General features: G+C 50.2%; 1 protein-coding gene across 5 annotated transcripts in view; it reads right to left on the bottom strand.

Moving 5' to 3' along the window:
• The window catches only part of DIS3L2 (DIS3 like 3'-5' exoribonuclease 2), a 194,953-nt gene that overhangs the window by 27,342 nt on the left and 149,254 nt on the right, over positions 1-18,357 (bottom strand). For all 5 annotated transcript variants that reach the window (XM_075157193.1, XM_075157194.1, XM_075157192.1 and 2 more), the window contains one exon: positions 11,877-11,956. In XM_075157193.1, the coding sequence (XP_075013294.1) occupies positions 11,877-11,956 (80 nt within the window). The remainder of the gene's footprint in view (positions 1-11,876; positions 11,957-18,357) is intronic.

Raw genomic sequence — 18,357 nt, 5'->3', positions numbered from 1 at the left:
TACATGATGTGGCATTTACACAAGTCTTTTCTCTATATAGGACTTGGTGGCTTTTAAACAAACCTGTCTCTTCTATACACTACAGAAGCATAAGATGAGTAATTATGTTCTCTGCTTAATAATGTTTTTGCACTGGCCAATTTAACAGCTAATCTCCACAAACCTCTGAGATAGTCCCCCAGCAGCTACATTTGCATGTTGTAATCAAGTCTTGCTATTAAATCATACTTTGCAACAATAGCTGAGCTGTCAAGTACAAGCAGCGGCTTTCGCGCTGGCACCGTGCAGGCGAAAGCCCTGGATAAACATGCACAAAGCCACACCGCTCTGCCAGCTAAGAGAGCATCCCTTCACACTTTTGGGAGCTTAGGGATGGCTGCACCCACCACGGATCTCAGGACAAGCATCCTTTGTCCCTCTCTGCTTTCTGGAGCAGCCACTCAGCTTGCAGGTTGTTTTCTCCAGGCCTGCAGGCTGCTCTCTGCAGTGTGCAAAGCCAAACTGGTTTGGCTGTTGTGCTCTGTCTCACTCCTCAGGCTGCTTTCCATGGTGTCCTTGAAAAATTAAGCACTCCAGGTGCAACAGACAGATCCCTTTGTTGCAAAGGTCCCCTCCTTGGTTGTGTGGGCAGAACGGCTTGTGGAGCCGTGCCGTGAAACAGAGCACTGCACCCTCCTTGAAAATACCCTGCCCAATTTTCCAGTTTCTTTGCTGTCCTTGTTGACCACAGTACAGCATGAAGACGCGACTGAGAGGGCAGGTCAGCACTCGTTCAGTTAAGTGTCCCCGTTAGTGTCATCATATTTTGGCTGTGGAGCCTGGGAACGGCTGCCGTGCCACACAGCGTGAAGCAGAGGTTTGATCTTCCCCTACTGGCTTCTACCAGGGACTGATCCCCTGCTCCTCACTGTCCCATTCACCCTCCCAAAAACTCATCCTCAGAGAGACCCATAAACCCCAGCTTAGCTCAGCTCCATACTCCTGCTCCTGTACATTCACTGAAGCAACATGTCCCTTCTCCTCTGCTCTCCCCTGACCTCAGTTTTCTCTCGACGGGGATAGGGACTGCGAAGACCTGAATGACCCGAGTGCATCTGTCGAATAACTGCACCAGGAGGCAATTCCTATGAATTCCCTGCAGCAAACATCACTGCACTGGTCCAGGCTGTTGTCAGTGCCGAAAACTCTTGCTCTGAACCAGATTCTGCCTCTATGCGCTCCCCTGCAACATGCTGCAAATGTGCAATAAATAGCAAAGCTCTTGTTGAATTCTGCCTTTTGCAGTAGCCGTACCACGAGGCAGAGTTTCAACACAGCATCGCAAATCAGCTGCAGCCCGGCCGCATCGATGATGCCTTTCTGTCCTAATGATTCTTCCTACGCATTAGCACAACATTTATTTCTACCTTGCCCTGTACTTCCCATTTATCCAGAAATCTGACAAAGTCTCCTTCCTTTTAACACGGAGACAGAGGGAACGGAGAATTTCTTGCTGGAATCGGCTCGCTCTGCACAAGTTGACAGATAATCTAGATTCAATCTGTCTCACTAATTGTTGGGGGCTGGAACTGACCCCAGGCTGGCCCCGCTGGGAGCGAGCGTGCAAGCACGGGCAGCCTGCTCCCAGCCTCTCCTGCGTTACACTGCAAACAAGTCACACCAAATCTGTTTGAGTATGATGGACCCTGCCTGCTACCCTGTAATCTGGGCACTTGTGCCCAGCCTCACATCACCAGGCAAGTGGCACCGCACCAGACGGTGCCTGTCTGGCAGCGAGACTGCAAATGACCACTGAGCATAAATAAAGCATGAAAACCTCATTAATAAGATGACTTCTCCAACAGGTGCCCTGTTTTACTGCAGTAGAGCTGCCTCTCCACCTCTCTAGGTCCTATTTGACCACAAAGTCCTTCCCAAGGTACTTCCAGTGGGGACAAGCCACTGTGGCCTTTCTTATCTGCCAGGACAACTGCACGTGTAGCTGCTCGCTAATCTGATTATGTTGCGATGAGTAGGGTTTGCATCAACTCTTTTACTGAATCAGGCTGTTCAACCTGGACTGTCTGAGCAAAATGAGGTTACGCCAGAGACGCAACACCTCCAAGAGCTCTGCCAGGGCTGGCTTTCACCAGGGAGATGCGATGAGCAGTTGGGATGTCGGTCTCTGCTCAGCACAGTTGGAGATGGAAAGAAATATCTACCAGCAGCCCAGAAGGAGGCAAGAGCTCTGCTGAACGTTGCAGGAGCAAGCAGCGATCCGATCAGTAAGAGATGCTCAGTTACAGTTCATCACTGCTGTGTTCAAGCGTCAAAGTTAATGGAGGAGCAGGAGGGCAGAGAGAAAGGAGAGAGGGAGGGGAAGCGGAGGATACCGAGCTGCTCAGCTCACGAGACCAGTGCCAAGAGTAGCACAGAGGCAGTAAAGCCACACAAGACCTTACCCAGGTTAAAACCCAGGCTGGGCTCTGCACCGCCTGCGGGCAGGCAGGACTGCCCGTACCAGCCAAACGAATTGTGGCAGGTAATCGCGCCCGAGGCAGCAGAGCTGAGCCACCCCTCTTTGCAATAACTGAGACTTGAGTGGCAATAATAAAAGTTCACTTTCCTCTATTCCATCCTGTTTGATGATCGCAAAGTGCTTTATAAATGCTAATAAAAAAGTCCCAGAGGACTCCTGCTCTTTTCGGCTTTACAGATGGCGGTGGAGCAGGGACAGATGACGTGACTTGTCAGAGACCATGCAAGGGACAGCCTCTGAGTTGGAAGGTGACCCTGGACCTCCTGCCTTGCCTATGGTGACCTGGTGAGGGGTCCAGTGGGGTCACCGGAGAACAGGACATTTCCAGAGAGATCAATAGAGGCAGAAAAACCTGCAGGACATCTTGGCCAATAATGATACTGCTCATTTCAGGGTGCTTCTGCTCATCAGCCCCATTTTAGATGAGGCAGGTGAAGGACACAAAATTTAAGATGTTCAAAGCTGATCTGAGGAATTTAGAACCATCTCCCATTAAAATTAATGGAAACATTAATGCAAAGTACACTCAGATCCTCAAGCAGGTTCTTTCCAAGCAAGTTCTTTCCATTAACTTGAAAGGAAGTTGTGCCCAAATCCTCTTATATTGCTGGGAACGTCTCAGATGATACAGGCAAAGCCAGGTTACAAATCCATTAGGCTCCAGATTGACTAATGCATGGCAAATTGAAAGAGGTGAAAGTGCTAAGCTGTAACAGGAATCCCACTCAGGGTGACCTTGACACTGTGAGGAGCTGAACACACAAAACATGCTTGTGATTTGAAGCTCCTTTTATCGGTGGAGAAGCAGGGAGGTGTGGAGGGAATAGTCTGTTGCCAGACTGATTTATCTGCTCTGAACTGTGGAAAAGCAGTTGAAAAAGCAGCGAGACCCAGAGCAAAGCATGGCAGTAGCTGGAAAAGTAGAACTGCTCACTCTTGCCGCTTGGCAGGGGGTAAGGAGAGATGCTTCCTCTCTCACCTTCTGATTTGCGAGGACATCATTTCAAGCAATAAGGTATGTCCAGCTGAATGCCCAGCTCTGCAGAGTACATGGAGAGGGGGCAGGACTCAAAGCAAATGCCCTGTTCTTCCAGGCCCAGAGCTGGCAAAACCCAGCTTTGCAAAGGAGGGAGCGGTGTCAGTGCAAAGCTCATCCTTTACATTAAACAGAGCAGTGTGCCAGGAATTTAAGACGGGGAGGATTATTCCAGCAGCTGACCTCCTGTGCCTGGAGGGCTTCAGGTAGCTACGGCTCTGTTAAATCCACTGACTTGCAGAGTCTAAAACACCTTCCAGAAATGCGCTTGTCCTTGAGAGATGGAGAATTCCCTGGTCTTCTCTTGGGACATTTTGCCAGCGGTTAATCTCGCTTGCCTTTCAAATTGCTTTATTTCTAGTCTGAATGCTTCAGCTTTCAGCCAGTAGCTCTTTACGACAGAGCAATCCCAGCTGGCTGACAATCCACCCGGTTACTCCAGCTTACATTGCCGATCCCCTGGGGAACGAAGGTACTTAGTGCTGAACAGACTGTAGAGGTCCTGCCCATGGCAAACTGAAAGCCCTCGCTCCTTCCAGGCAGAAAGCACAGATCAAACAGCAGGCTGGCCATCAGGACTGGAAGGTCTATCTCCAAGCAGAGCATCCTTCATCACCGCCAGCACGACACAGGCTCTGAGTACTGAGCATCCCCTTCATCATCTTTGGTCTTACTCCACTGCCTGCCGCTGCATGCAACTTTCCACCGTTAGTTTGTACCTAAAGCACCTCCTAACAACGCAGAAGAAGGCGGCACATGCACTTGCCTGCTGGTGCCAGTGCTCCCTACTTGTAACATCACAGAGTGGACAGCAAAACCTACACCCGTCAGAGAAGTTGCTCTGTACCATGACTATAGATTCAAGGACACAGAGACTAAGCCAAAACAAGGACTCCTTTTCCATATTTGTTGCGAAAAAGTATGCCTAGAAATCCTGCTGGGAGAGGGATGGCTAGGGGGTCTGGAGATTTTCTAGCCAGATCTCAGCACAGAAGAGGGCCTTCCTGGACACAAAATCAATCCAGTGACCTGGGTTCAAGGTGAAATTGTGAGGTGCTTCTTGTGGAAGGAGGATTATTCACTCTTTCCCACGTCAGACCTGTCCTCTCCCATGTACCTAAGGGCTTATCAGAGTCTGATTCAGGACTACTAAGAAAACTCAGATCCATAGGTTAGCAATTCTAGTCCAGATATAGCTCACTGCCTTTGGCATTCATCAGACATATATAGGCCATGGAAATGGTGCTGAAATGCTGCTGAGGGCTTCCAAACATATTGTTACGCAAATGGATATGTAAACAGATCTCCAGGGATGATTCATGGAGACAGCACCTCTGACTTAATTACAATTGCAGCTGATTTTCTCACCTACTTGACTGCCACCAAATACCCAGACATCTAACACTAGACACAAGGAGGTTTTACAGCTCCTCTCCAGGCGAACACTCTGAAACAGATAAGACGACAAACTCCCCTGATTCAACACAGGGAGCGCAGGGAGGTCACGCGCTCACATGGGTTTAAGAGCCCAGTCCTTCCTCCCCCTTGAGGGTGGGAGCACACACTGACTGTTCTGGTACCCCATGAGGATTTAGAGAGAGATCTACTGGTTGGTGTGGGATATTGTGTAGGACACCAAAGAAAGCCTCAAACATTCATTTGGAAGGGGTCAGGTCACCTTCAAATCCCACCTGCTTGCTCAGGGGAAAGGCAGGTTTCCTTGATCACCTTTTCCACTTGCAGCCCCCACATGGCACTGACACTCCAAGGAGTTGGCAGTTACTGTTTCTATAGCACTGACGGATTGGAAACCTGTTATTAAGCAGCAGGGTGGCAGGAGGAGTCAGGTCTGTGTCAAGAAAAGCAGCTAAGTAGTACCTGGGCAGAGCCTTTTGCAAGAGCCCTTCTTCCTCACCTAGAAATGGCCATAGGGTCCCTTCTGCAAGGAAAGAACAACTCGCCGCTCCTCAGAGTCCCAAGTGACAAAGGCTATTTTGCAGCGTATGTCCCAGGAGCCTTTGGTTGTGGCATACAGAAAACCGAACTCATGCCTTAGGCAGGAAGGATTACGTATCTTTTGAAGTTTTAAAGGTCAATCTCCAGACTTACTCTTCTGGACAATTTACCCTACACTGAACCAATGCCAAAACCAGGAGGACTGGTTTATCTCCACGTATGGTGACAGAATAATTCACCAGCCTTGCCCGGCCAACTCCAATGCTTACCCTTTGGCAGGTGAAGGATATACATCACCTGCTGACTTGGGTAAAGGTCAGTGCCAGTAAGTCAAACAAAAAACATGGTATCATAAGAAAAACTGCTTAGTCTTTTTTTTTGTAGAGTATATCTTCTGGGCAGTGCTAACTCATGCCCTGGCTTGCATTTTGCTTCCAACCTCATTCTCATCCACACAGGTACCCCTTCCACCAAAGCTCGGTAGTGTTTTAAGGCAAGGGGAGGCTGGCTTAGTCTCAGACCCAGGGGCTCGTTACAATGAAAGTGATGGTATTCCTAATGAAAATACAGGCTTACTTACCCCAACTGCCTCTGATGCTTTTCTGTGGCCTCCAAAGGCAGATAAACCCTCCCACAGCTCTCCAGGAGAGTCACAGGGCAGCTCAGCTACCTGCAATCCAACAAGACTTGGGCAATGCTTGCAGAAACAGAACTGCAGTGCAGCGGGACATGCCTTGACCCAGCGAAGCCACCTTGTCCATCAGGGCACCCTAAAGTGAAAATCTTACCCTGGAGAATTTGACATTGGCTGGCAGATCCATTTCTGGCATTTCATAAGCTTCGGGTGAATAACTGCTACTAGACAGCATCCTGTGAAGTCAAGGGATAACATGTATATGGATTTCCCCCATGAAATCCCAGCCTGCCAGGCAAGACAAACAAGAGGAGATGCCACCTTCAGAGACTTCTGGCCATGCAGTAGGGCAAAGCACGTATTGGCTGATCACTAACCAGAAAATCAGATACCACTAGGGGAGACGGCCACCTCCTTTACACCAATACAAGCAGTGCTGCTTGGCTGGGATGCATGCCATGAAACAACCATGTAATAAGGCAGGCCAGGCACCCAGCGGCTGTGTGAGCTGTGCAGTAGCTCCTTGTACAAACAACCCACTCTGCAAGCCTCGATTTCTCCTAAGGAACAAAACATACTATGGTAAACCTGCCAGCTCATTGCAAAGCAACCAGGTCCATGCTAAAGTCCAACACATGAGCTGTACCTGGGAAGTACATCTGAAAACAAATCAGTTATCCTGTGTCAGCTGCTTTATATATTTTGTTCCTAGCACTCCCAGTCAACAGTCAACTCTCCTAGCAAAAAAGAATAAACCCCAAACAATTCTGCTTTGCTCTATTCAGAAACATAAACCCCCCCAAACCTCCACCCAAGCTCTGTTTACACCAAGCCTGCTGCAGACCTGAATGGTAGCAATAAATGGAGTGAGCTAATGTGTTAGTGACAAATAACCCGTTCAAACAATTCAGGCATAATTATAGGCTGGCTCTCCTGATGTAACATAGGGTACATCACTGCAGATATTACATTCACCTTATGAAAAGATTGCACAGAGGAGCTCAGTTGGTAACCCAAACAGCATTATATATCACTAGCCTGTCAGCATCAGGAGTGCATGCACCCTGGCATTTGAAGTCCTGGTGTTTTAAGTGATAATCCAATGTACCAGGCATCATTGATCTCTATATAAAAGGGGGCACCACTTTTCCTTTCAACTGGAGCTATTTTTCACTTCTCATCCTGAAGAGTTGTGTGGTGCTGCCCGCAAGTGGCTACACTGCACAGCAGCTCTATCTGTAGTACTCCGGGTCCCCGGAGAGAAAAAATGATCAATACTTGAACGCTGCTTTTGTAAGAGGTCTCTAAGTGCTTCCATGCAAGATGCTGCTCCCCTGGGTTTAGAAATTACTCTGAAGAGAACATGAAAGCCCCCACTGCAAATTCATAATCCTGACACAAACCCCAGCTGCAGCAAGGAATTAAAATGAAATTCATTGGCGAACTGCAAGCGGGTCTATCGGCAAAGGCAGCGCCTGTGACCTACAAAAGAGACCAATACCTGGCAGCTAAGGGAGCAGGAAAACCATGTTAGAGGAGAACCAGCTGGGGACAAGGAAGCATCACAATGCCCTGAAAATATGGCCCACGTAACAGGATGAATCTTGCAGGGGTTTATAGCTCCTCGGTGGGTCTGGGATGGCAGGGACCCCGAGCACTGCATCATCTGAGAAAGGTGACAGTAATCAGAGAGTCTTGGGAGGAAGACAAAGGCATTTGAAGAGTCAGACTTGCTGCGGGTAGGTGAGCAGAGCCTAGGAGGTCTCCAGAGAAGTGTCTGGATAATGACAGTGAATGCAGAAAACAGATTGAATCTTCTATTTCTTGGATACAGCCAAAAGACACTAAGCTTCTCGCAATTCATTTCTTCCAGGGGGATCTCAAGTTGGCTTTGGCTCTTCCTGCAGTTGGGCTGGAAGGAGTCTTTCATGATCATTTGTAACCTTTCTTGACCTAATCCTTCTCGCTGCCTGGCAGCTCACAAGAGTAGGACCAGCCACGCCAGGCAGGCAGGCTTCGGAGCGGGCAGCCGGCACTTCCTCAGCCCAGCCGGTATCATATTCCTAGATCAGGGACCAGTGAGTGCGTGCTGTAAGATGGGATTCATGAGCCATGGTGGATGCAAATGGCCTTGATGGTCTCTTACTGCCTGGCTGGGTTTTGCAATCGGATCCTGTGCAGGGCCAGAGAAACCCAGCCTGCGCAGGAGGCAGCAGCAGAAAGCCAGTCCCACCCTCAACACCCGACTCACGGCGCAGTCACACCAGGGGACAGCTGGCAGGGCTGTCCTCTCCTAGATGTGACTGACTGGGGCCACGTGAAGGCTGATAACATGCTCCTGTTCCAAATGTCACCCACCGTGTCCTGTCGCAGGACAGCCTTCCCGCAGCAGCCCAGTGCAGCAGCCCGGTGCTCTGTCGATTATACTGACTGGTCCCCATTAGGGAGAGAATTTAAGTAACATGGCTTAAAAATGAGAAAGCAAACGGCTTGCTTCTGCGTGAGGTCAAGTCATTTCCTCTGGGGCCAGGAAGGACTGGCAGCCAAGGGGAGGAAAGTGTTTGGGTCTGAACAGGGGAAAAGGGGAGAAGTGATGTCCTCTGCTCTTACCCCTGACTGCAGGGGCAGCGCCAGCCTCTCCCTCCATACAGCTCCAAGCACAGCACTTGGATCGCTACTGGGACTATCAAGTGCCATCGGATACCAATATATTAGAGCAGGGGGTGGAGGGGCAGGCAGCTGGCTGCTCAGCACCTCTTCTGCTCTCAGTCCAAGGCTCCCAAGGCTTCGCTGAGTCTGGTCTCCCCAAAGTGCTCAGCACCCAGGGTGTGATAGCAGAGCGGGCACCTGGCGAGCGTTGTGCCCATGGATGCTGCTGCAAGCAGGCAGGCAAAGGGAAGCTGCCGGGAGCGGGCAAAAATTTCTTGGCAGGGTTTTATCATTTTAAAAGGAACAAATTCCAATTGATTGCCTGCATGTTACTTGCACTTCTAGCTTAAGCAATAGAAATTTTAATTGCTCTGATAATTACACTTTCAGCAATGCTGCAGTCCTTTGTTCTGAGAACGGGAGGCCAATATCCGCTGTTCTCCGGTGGCCCCGTCTGGCTGCAGCTTGGAACAGCATTTGCCACTTGGAGGGGAAGGGACACTCCTCCGGTGACCAGGGTGGCACTGAACCTCGCCACGCACAGCCCCGCTCACACAGATCTCCGGGGCACTGGGCACACTCCCCAGGTCAGAATGGGTTCCCATCAACCGAGATGACCTCCGCTTCCTCCTGTTAAAGCTGCTGCTCGAGAGCTTCACACACTTGCGCTCCCGCCGCAAGCCTGTCCCCTGCGTGGGTCCCAGCCCCGACGCTCTGCTGAGGACGCTGGGCTCCGGGGTGCACATTTGTAGTCTTTCCCATGCATGAGCTTGCAGGGATCCACAGTGTATCGCCAGCATTTCTTCTCTGGGCTCCAAACAGGGTAAACAGCCCCAAAACATGGTGCAGGCACAAACGCTACGTTGCTTTAACTTCTAGATACGTCCTTAGAAGAATGCAAAAGAGCTGTTATCCCCTTGGGTCCTGATGAGTACCATCAAAGCCTGACTAGGCTTTGGAGAACACAAAGCCTACAATTTACCCTGGGAAATTGCTAAGGAAAAATTATCACGACAACTGCCATGCTATTGTATGGATAACAAATTAACCCTATAAAAAGCCCAGTGCTTGAGAAGTACGGTCTCTGCTTGGCTGAGCAGGAGCTGCGTCCGGTGCTTCACTAAACTATTCAAATGCAATGCTCTGTTGCCAATAAAGCTGCAGTGCACATGGGCTCCTCCAAAATCACTGAGGGTACAACCAGAACCGAGCACACGTTTGGCTCAAGGGCACTTTACCTGCAAGAATACATCAGCCGCAGCACAGACCTTCATGCTTCAGTCCACCAGCCAAGGATTGTCGGCGCTGGGTTGCACGCACAGGGCTTAGGAGGGTAAGTGTGTGCGCAAACTTAGCGAGGCTCTCCCTGGGAAATGGGATCCTGCTCTCCCCAGGTTGGTTAAACAAGCTATAAAATACAAAGCTCGGGGCCCCGCAGGGAGGTACAACTGCAGTGTGGATTCATCAGACGCACACAAAGTCTAGGTTTACTTGCAATCGCACTCATCCTGCCCGCACCGTATTTTTCCAACCCATGATCCAGGCTGGCATGGCTCGGGGTGGCTCGGCTCCCACGCTTGCCAGAAATGCAGGTCACAGCCATACATCTCTAAATCAACAGCTGCCAACATGCTGCAGCTACTTTGTCACATGCTGGACCACTCACAGCTAAAAGCAAGGTTTCCAAGTGGAACTGCTATTGGCCTTAGTGCTTAAACAAAATAGCTCCACTCCCGTCCCCGGAGTTTCCTCAAACAATGGCACAAAACACCCACCGGAGCCCTGGGAGAGGAGGGTCTGTGGCAGAAAAAAAGGCGGCTGCTGATTTTTGAGATATATGCCACACAATCAGAAACACGGGATCTATAAACATCCTTAACAAACCCCAATAGGTCTGGGGGTTTTCTTTTCCTCGCTGTCCATTGTGTGCTGCTGCCTTTAAAAACCTCAAAAACAAACGCTCTTCCCTTGTTGATTTTATGCTTTGGCGCTGAACTGCACGTTTCCCTGTAAGCTTGGTGGTGCTGGAGGTACCAAATCTGCTCATCCATGCCTCTGGGGCCGGAATAGTTGGGATGGGACCATGTATCATGTGCTAATCGCCCATCCACAGGTGGGAAGGATTCTCCCAGAAATTATCTCCCTTCTTGTTTAAACACTGAGATTTCTCAGCTTAGAAAGGGGTAGGTGCTGTTTGCGGATGTCCCTCTTCCTTGTCGGGACTGTTCTTGTCAGCGTTTCAGAGCAGAACTAATTACATTGACAATTTCATATATCCTCCTTTTTTAGCTTAACCTTCAGTAACTGGCAAGAAGCAGAACTATATGGGTGGAGGTAACAGGCTATGGATTTATGACATGCTGGTATTCAGGCAAAGTAACCCAGCGCGAACACAGAAATATCCTGAACTGTGCTGCTGCTGTCAATTTGATAATGAGAATGTGATTTGAAATAAAAACAACTTGGGTGCCAATTCACTACAGCAGCTAGTAAAAATAGGCAGAATACCTAGAAACTGAAGACTCTGTGCTCCAAACACATCCAAAGCTTGAATATCATACGGTACCTTATAAAAACAGAGCGCTGGGGCTACAGTACCACAAATGAAAGGCCACTCAGTGAACCCACACATGAGCTTTAGCAGAGAGAATGGGGTGCTGTGTGTCTCTAGCTGAGCAGAGGTGAGGGCTGCCCTCTTTGGTGCTCTGCAGCCTTTGGATGCTTACCCCCAGCCCACGCTCCCAGTCACCCCGGCACAAAACAGTGCAGGGTCTGAGTTGCAAACACCCCTGGGGCAAAGCCTGGGTGAGTTCTGCCAGAGCCCGTGGTACCCAAGAGCCAGTCTTCTAGCCAAATAAAAGCAGCTTTTAAATGCTGCAGAAAAAAGGGGGCTGCAGGCGTTCGTGCATTTTAAAGGATCTGGCCTTTACAGGAGCTGTTCCCAGTTTCAGGTCAAGCCTGAAGCCTGCTTTAATCTACTTTTAAGTAGTACAAGCAGTTGTGATCCCTCTGCCAGAAGCAGGGCAGTTTCCTTTCAATACACCTTCCCCTACCTGCTGTGTGCAACCTTCCGCGGGACTTACTTGTTGCTGTCCCGGTACTGATAGATGTAACAGCCTTGAGGCATCCCACTCTCCTGATCCAAGGTAAACGAGAGCTTCAGCTGCAGAGAGGAGAGGGGGTGGGGGAGAATTGAAAGAGAGAGAGAGAAAAAAAAAAAAAGCAACATTTTAGGCTCTCAGTCATCACAGCAACTTCAAGTGAGGCTTGTGGGAGAAAGCTTAACTCACCGACTGACACGCAAACACCATGGCCTGGAACATACTGTGGGGTTCCAAACCTCAGGGAAAAGTCACATGCGTTGCAGAAACCTCTCGCTTTTTCCACCCTTTGTTACTATAAAGTGTTTGTGGTTCTTCTGAAATGCATGGGTCATAACGGTTCACCCCTCCAAACCCACCCACACACACCACCCTTCACCAAAGCGATTGCGGTTCCCCTCAGACACTAAAGAAATGAGTCTTCTCCATCGGCAGCTGTAGTTCCCACGAGTCTTTCCCTGAAAACTTTCCCGGCTCCATCTCGTTCCTCCAGTGCATTAGAACAGAGGAGAAACCACAGAGGGAAAGGTGACAGATTTTTCCTTCTGTGCAGAGTTATTAAAGAGCTGTTAGAAGGGTTTGCAGTTTGGATCCGCGTCCGGCAGGAGGCTATGATGTGACCTGGAAGCTGCTTTCTTTGCAGCTCCAAGAAGGCATTCGGCAAGGGCTTTCAGATTTCAAACACGGCTCATTTTATTTAAGGGGGAAAAATTAATCCTCTTTCAACAAGCAACAGAACGGGTCTGTGGGGAGACTTTTTGCTGAAAACATCTCCAGTGATTTTATACGCTGAACTGCCTAGAAAACAGCACAGGACTGAGCCCTGCAACAGCCCTGCACATCTAAGCAGCTCCTCATTCCCCAGGGGAAGGCTGCTGGCCCCCAGACCAGTGTCCCACCAGCTCCCGCAGCCACGAGGTGCAGCCTCTGGGCTCTGCAAAAGGGCTGCAGACCCCGACCAGGAGCCAGCAGGCTGGGTAAGAGAGGCAGCATCCTTCAGAGGACGTAGCTGCGGTCTTTATGCACTGAGCGCTTTGACTTCTTTGGGGTCACAGAGATTAATAACAGCAGGGCTGTTACCACTGCTGGATCGTGCAGGACTCTTGAAATGGTCTGGGAAGACCATCGCAAGGGCTAATAGTCAAAGGAGGTTTGTTACGATGAACCCAACCTTTTTAAACAGGGAAAGGAGGAGAGAGCAGTGTTGAGCCACTCCATTTGATCACAGACTCCTCTCCTCTGAGCTCCAAGGAAATTGCTAACTCGAATTAACGGCTTATTCAGGAATGAACACAGAATTAAAACATCTTTCTCCCATAGGCTGTTAAGAAATCCCGTGTGCTGAATCATTAGACGGCGTGCTGATTTTCCCTTCCCTAAAGGGTAGCAAAGTCATATGCTGTGCTCTCACCGACCCAAATAAAACTGCATACCATGAAATTATCGAAAAATTCACCATCTCGGATACTGAGTTAAGAACCGAGTACCAGGCTGAGGCCAATCCAGCTGATCTCCCTTGACTTCTATGCCCCTAACTCTGTAAGCCCTTCTGAAACACAGACTCCTGCGACAACATGTATCACTCGTGTCCGTGCTTTGCACGTGTCCGTGGTACAAGCATCACGATTCGTACCGCTGTCCACATGGCAACCTCTTACGCTCTCAACCACTACCCCTTCCTCTGATCTCACTACAGCTTAGAAGATTCCTCAGATTCATTGTGGAGACCGGTGCCTAAGGCAGGATTAGCAGGGCCAGGTGGGGATGTTTCTTCTTGCCAAGATCCATGAAGCCAGGCTGCAGCTCCAGCCTTTCCAGATGCTATGACGGCACATGGCAGCTACCCCACAGGAGCAGGAGGTCAGCAAGAAACAAGCCACCTCCCCAAGGGAGACAAAGGATTGCCTTGCTGTGGCATAGGCAAAGGTCACTTGTCCATAACCAGAGTCCTCCAGGTGAGCTGCCCTGATTTGGGGAACTGAAGGAGGAACTGGGAACTGCCCAAAGCCATTTTTCTGGGCCAGATTTTCCAAAGCTTTCCTCCTTGAGTATCAGAAAGCACCTCTGAGGCTAAAGGGACAGTGATTATCTCAGGCACAGCTCCACCTGGTCCTGCGCTTTGAGGAAAGGGCACCGCACTGCAGAGTCGCTGAGAAGAAACACAAAAGAAAGTGCAAAATCGGGCAAAAGTGGGGCTTTGGCCACTTTCAACAATATTTCTGATCAGGGCCAACTCAGGAATGCCTGAGCCTCTCGTTTGCAGCTCTCAGCTAAGTGGGCTTCTGGCTTGCAGTAACTGAGTATCTCTGGTTACAGCTCACCTGGGCTCTGGGCCCCCGGCACCACCCGGGGCCGGAGCCAGCTCTGTGCAAGGAGACAAGTCCAGGGGAAGGGAAGGAAGGAAAAGGGCTTGGAAGGAAAACAGCCTTGTTTGGACAGGCTGCTGGGGAAAGCTGTGGGGCAATCAGGTATGGGAGGGTGACCTTTCCACTATCTGGGGGGACAGGGTCCCATGGAATCCGCCTACCCAAAAAGAAAAGATCACGGTTCCCGGAGATAACAGGTTTTCAACTTTCTGTTATTTTAACCCTTCTTTGTCTGCTCATGGTATTCCAGACAAATAAAACACACCCTGTTTGGCAGGCTTAGCCGTCTCTGCTTACCCGCCAGTGCCAGCAAGGCCTGTGTTACAGGGGCTATACACGGCTTGACCACCTGGGGCAATACTGTCAGGCAAGAGGATGCTGCTGTCACCCACAGTGACAAGAAGACCCCACTCAAAGAAATGTAAGGGTCAAGCTGTCACTCGGAGAGACATGTAACTAAAGGTCTGTCCCAGCAACCATAGCTCGAGGCAGCCGTGCTGTCGCTGATGCGCAAAACCCTGCTCTTCTGCAGATCTGCCCTGCTGATGCGCTGTCATGGCTAGCCAGGAGGGGGAAGAGGGGACCTGTGATTGCCACCCAGGCCAGGAGTCCTTACAGACCCCGAATGAACAGCCAAGCTCTGGCTGTGTGGCCACCAGCAATGCTTCGGCTGCCTTTGCTCATTTGGTGGCATTTGGTCTCTGCAGGGAGCACGGAGCCCCCAGGCAAAACTTATCACAGGGCGGAAAGGGAGTGGGTAAGGCAGGTAGAGAAGGACTAGCTGAGCGCTGCCAGGAGGCAAACTGGGGTGCAGAGACTGTAAGCTTCCTACTAAGTTACACAAAAGGTTGTCCACACCCACTCGAGATCATGTAGTTGGGTCCTCTCTGCTGTTGGAGCCACAGGAGTGCTCCCCTGACCACCCTCAGACACGTGCTCGCTTCTGCTCGGCCGTGCTCAGCTGCAAAGGCACATACGCTCCCCAGCACCTCGGTGCTTTGGAAGGTCTGTTCCACAGATCTTTCCTCTCATGCTAAAGCTAATCCATGAGGCACCTGCTGCCACAGACCTCCGAGAATAAAACTCAAGTGTCCTTTCCCAGCTCTCTGCACACCCTAAACTGCTGCTTCTCTCTGGTCCCATCTTCTCCAGCAGCCGCCCTTTCCTTTTGCCTTCGTTCACTAAGCACAAAACTTCTGCTTACTTCTGAATTAAAGAAGGTTGCAGGCAAGGCTGGGGGCAGGAGAGATGTCAGGAGCTGATCGACCACTTTATCATTCCTCCTATATGACTCCTGCTACAGCAATGCCACGAGACATCCAGAGCCTCCCAGATACACAAAGCCCTACAAAACAAGCAAGCTTTTGCAATCCTCCCTCTGGCACAGCTCTAACTCTTAACCAATTTGACAACATTGCTCCAACACCGCATGCTGCTTTGAAGCTCCTTTTTTGTGTGTCAACGCTCCTTGTCAGAAGGCAAAGGCTTGCCCGTAAAGCCAGCAAACAATCTAATACCAAGACAAAGGAAAGGGCACTGCTCTTCAAAATACCAGATTTTATGCCTGCAGGGGCAATGGGGGACTGAAGTTTCTTACAGAAATGCAAGTGCAGGGTGACCCCATCACAAGGAAGGCTCATCAGACCAAGGGATCTTCAGCATTAAACATATGAGATCACTTAATTTTACAAGACACTGCTGGGCTTCACTGGGAGAGGAGGGGAGAGGAAATTTCCCAGCGCCGTACTGCGGTGCGATTTGGCTTGCACTGCCCCCTTCGGTAGCGTAGTCCTGGAGCTCACATGCTAATAAAGATCCCTTTCCACTTCAATAGCTTTGCACATAAAGAAACGCTCGGCATGGTGCGTGCGTGAACTCAATGGGAAAGGGAGCTGGAACGTAGCCGTGCTGAGAACAGAGTGCTGCCTACCAGGCGAGCCCCATCAATAATTGAGATGTCAGAGGCACAGGGAGGTATGTGAATAGGAGCTGTCAAAAGGAGTAATTGGGATCTGTGTGGATACAGTGATGGATAGGCTCACTCGCCACCAGACACAATTGGAATACACCCCAACAGAAGGGGAGCAGGGCGCTGAAATTCAAAGGGGCTGGCGCAGGCTGTTTGATGGGCAGGACATCGTTGCCTCCGTGGTACCCAAAGTAACAGCAGGCGTGGGCACGTTATCTGGTGACTGGTTGATGGAGCAGGAGAATGTACTCACAATACGCGGCTGATCCTTGGTAAAGTTTGGTGGCGTGTACTGCAGGCTCGAGGTGAAGCTAATGCCACCTCCTTGAAAGTCGTCTCAAGGAAAGTCATCTCCTGTCCACAGTGGTCACTGGGCACAGAGGGCTGTGTGCACCTAACACTTGTTCATGCAATGGCTCCACTCCATAGATTGGCAACATCCTCCCGCTCTCTGTTCCTACATCCTTAAATCCAGCAGTTGGCTGATAGTGGGATGCCTCCTTGCTCCTCCATCCATCAGGCACTGACATGCTTCATCTGCACCCAAGGGTTCCCACACACACACCCCTGGCAGCGGTGAGTAGACACCAAACCAGTGCACAGACATGGACAGACACAAGACACCAGCGACAGCAGAAGGGCTCCGGGCAGCTGCCCTTCAGTGCACCGACGGTTCTGTGCTCCTGACCCCTGCAGAGACCCAGTGCCCTGCTCAGGCAGACAGGCCTTGGTGGGGGGTGTTGGGCAGGCTGCCTACATCTTGGGGCTTCCTCCACCAAGGCCAGAAAGAGGCTTTTCAGAAAGGAGGAGCAGTGCTTAACGCTGTCATGGACCTCCAGGCTTGCCCGGGCTTCGGTGCAGCCAGCAGCCATCCTCATTTTAAAGAAAGTTTTAGACCTGCAGCAATTAGGGGCCCAGTCATGCGATAAAGCCTGGTAGCTCCAACAAGAAGAGAGCATGAGGAACAGCCTTCTGGCTGCTGAAACGCTGCCAGTACCTATATTGACTTGACTGGGCAAATTCTGCATGCCCCTTGAGTAAATGGTTTGGCTTCGATCCCCCCGTTCCCAGCCTTGGCTCTGAGCAGCAAACCTCTGTCATTAGATGAAAAGTTTTCTCTACACATGCCCTGTATCAGAGAGGTATTATCGGTTCAGCCGAGTAACCAGGTCAAAGATTTCAGATGTCCCAATTCTGGGGCAATGTAAGGGCATGCTTCGGCCAGGCTTGGTTATAACCGTTCAAGGTAATTCCATCAATGTGGTGGGGTATTCAAGCAGAAAGAGTTCACCCAGGGCAAGGAGGAGAGGCAGAACACGAGCCTCCAAGACAAAAACCAGGGGACTGGATCTAGAGATTACACTGAGAACAGTCTCCTGAAAGGCAGGGGTTCTTTTCTACTCTTGGCACTCACTCAAATTTAACCCCATCTGTGTGGAAGTTGAAAAAGACTGGTATCAGCTCCCTCTCAGAATAAAGGCTCCCCTCTCCAGCAAGCTCTAGAAAGCTTTTTAAGAATAAACTTAGTCATCAAGCAGGTTTTTATGCCCCGCCCAAACTTCGGTTTTGACCCGAAAAAAAAATAGCCCTGAAGTCCTGACACTCACTTTTAAAACCACAAAAAACGAGCCATGCTCCAGTAACGTAATCACAGAGTTTTCTGGCACCTCGTCCCTTAAAAATACATCCATCTGCCTCCACACAGGCCATCAAACTCAATCTTGTTCACAATGGATTTCCCAATTCCTGCGTGCTGGAAGGACTGCAGCGGTGCTGGCTGTGCCGATGAGCCCTTACAGAAGCGCAGGCTGCAAACCTCACAGCTGTGTTTTCACTTAAAGAAGCTGCTCTTAAGACCGAAGCACTTCTCCTTCCACGAGTTTTCTATTTGCGCTGCAGTTCAAAATTGCCGAGAAAGACCCTGAGTAGAGGCTGAAGAACATGTGGTAAGGACAGGATGGGGGTAATAAAGGAGAGACCAAAAGTCCTATAGTGGAAAAAGAGGAAAGACAAGGAAACTTGCTACGAGCTCAACTAGTTACCTCTCACATTGGGTTGGGGGGTCCTTCCCTTTTGGCTTTGCAGACAGAGGATGGTTGACCAATCTCAGCACCTGGTTATGGGACTG

Source organism: Calonectris borealis, chromosome 9 (assembly GCF_964195595.1).
Source record: "Calonectris borealis chromosome 9, bCalBor7.hap1.2, whole genome shotgun sequence".
Taxonomy (NCBI): Eukaryota; Metazoa; Chordata; class Aves; order Procellariiformes; family Procellariidae; genus Calonectris; species Calonectris borealis.
Note: the sequence above shows the minus strand (reverse complement) of the source record. Positions and strands in the feature narration are given on the sequence as shown.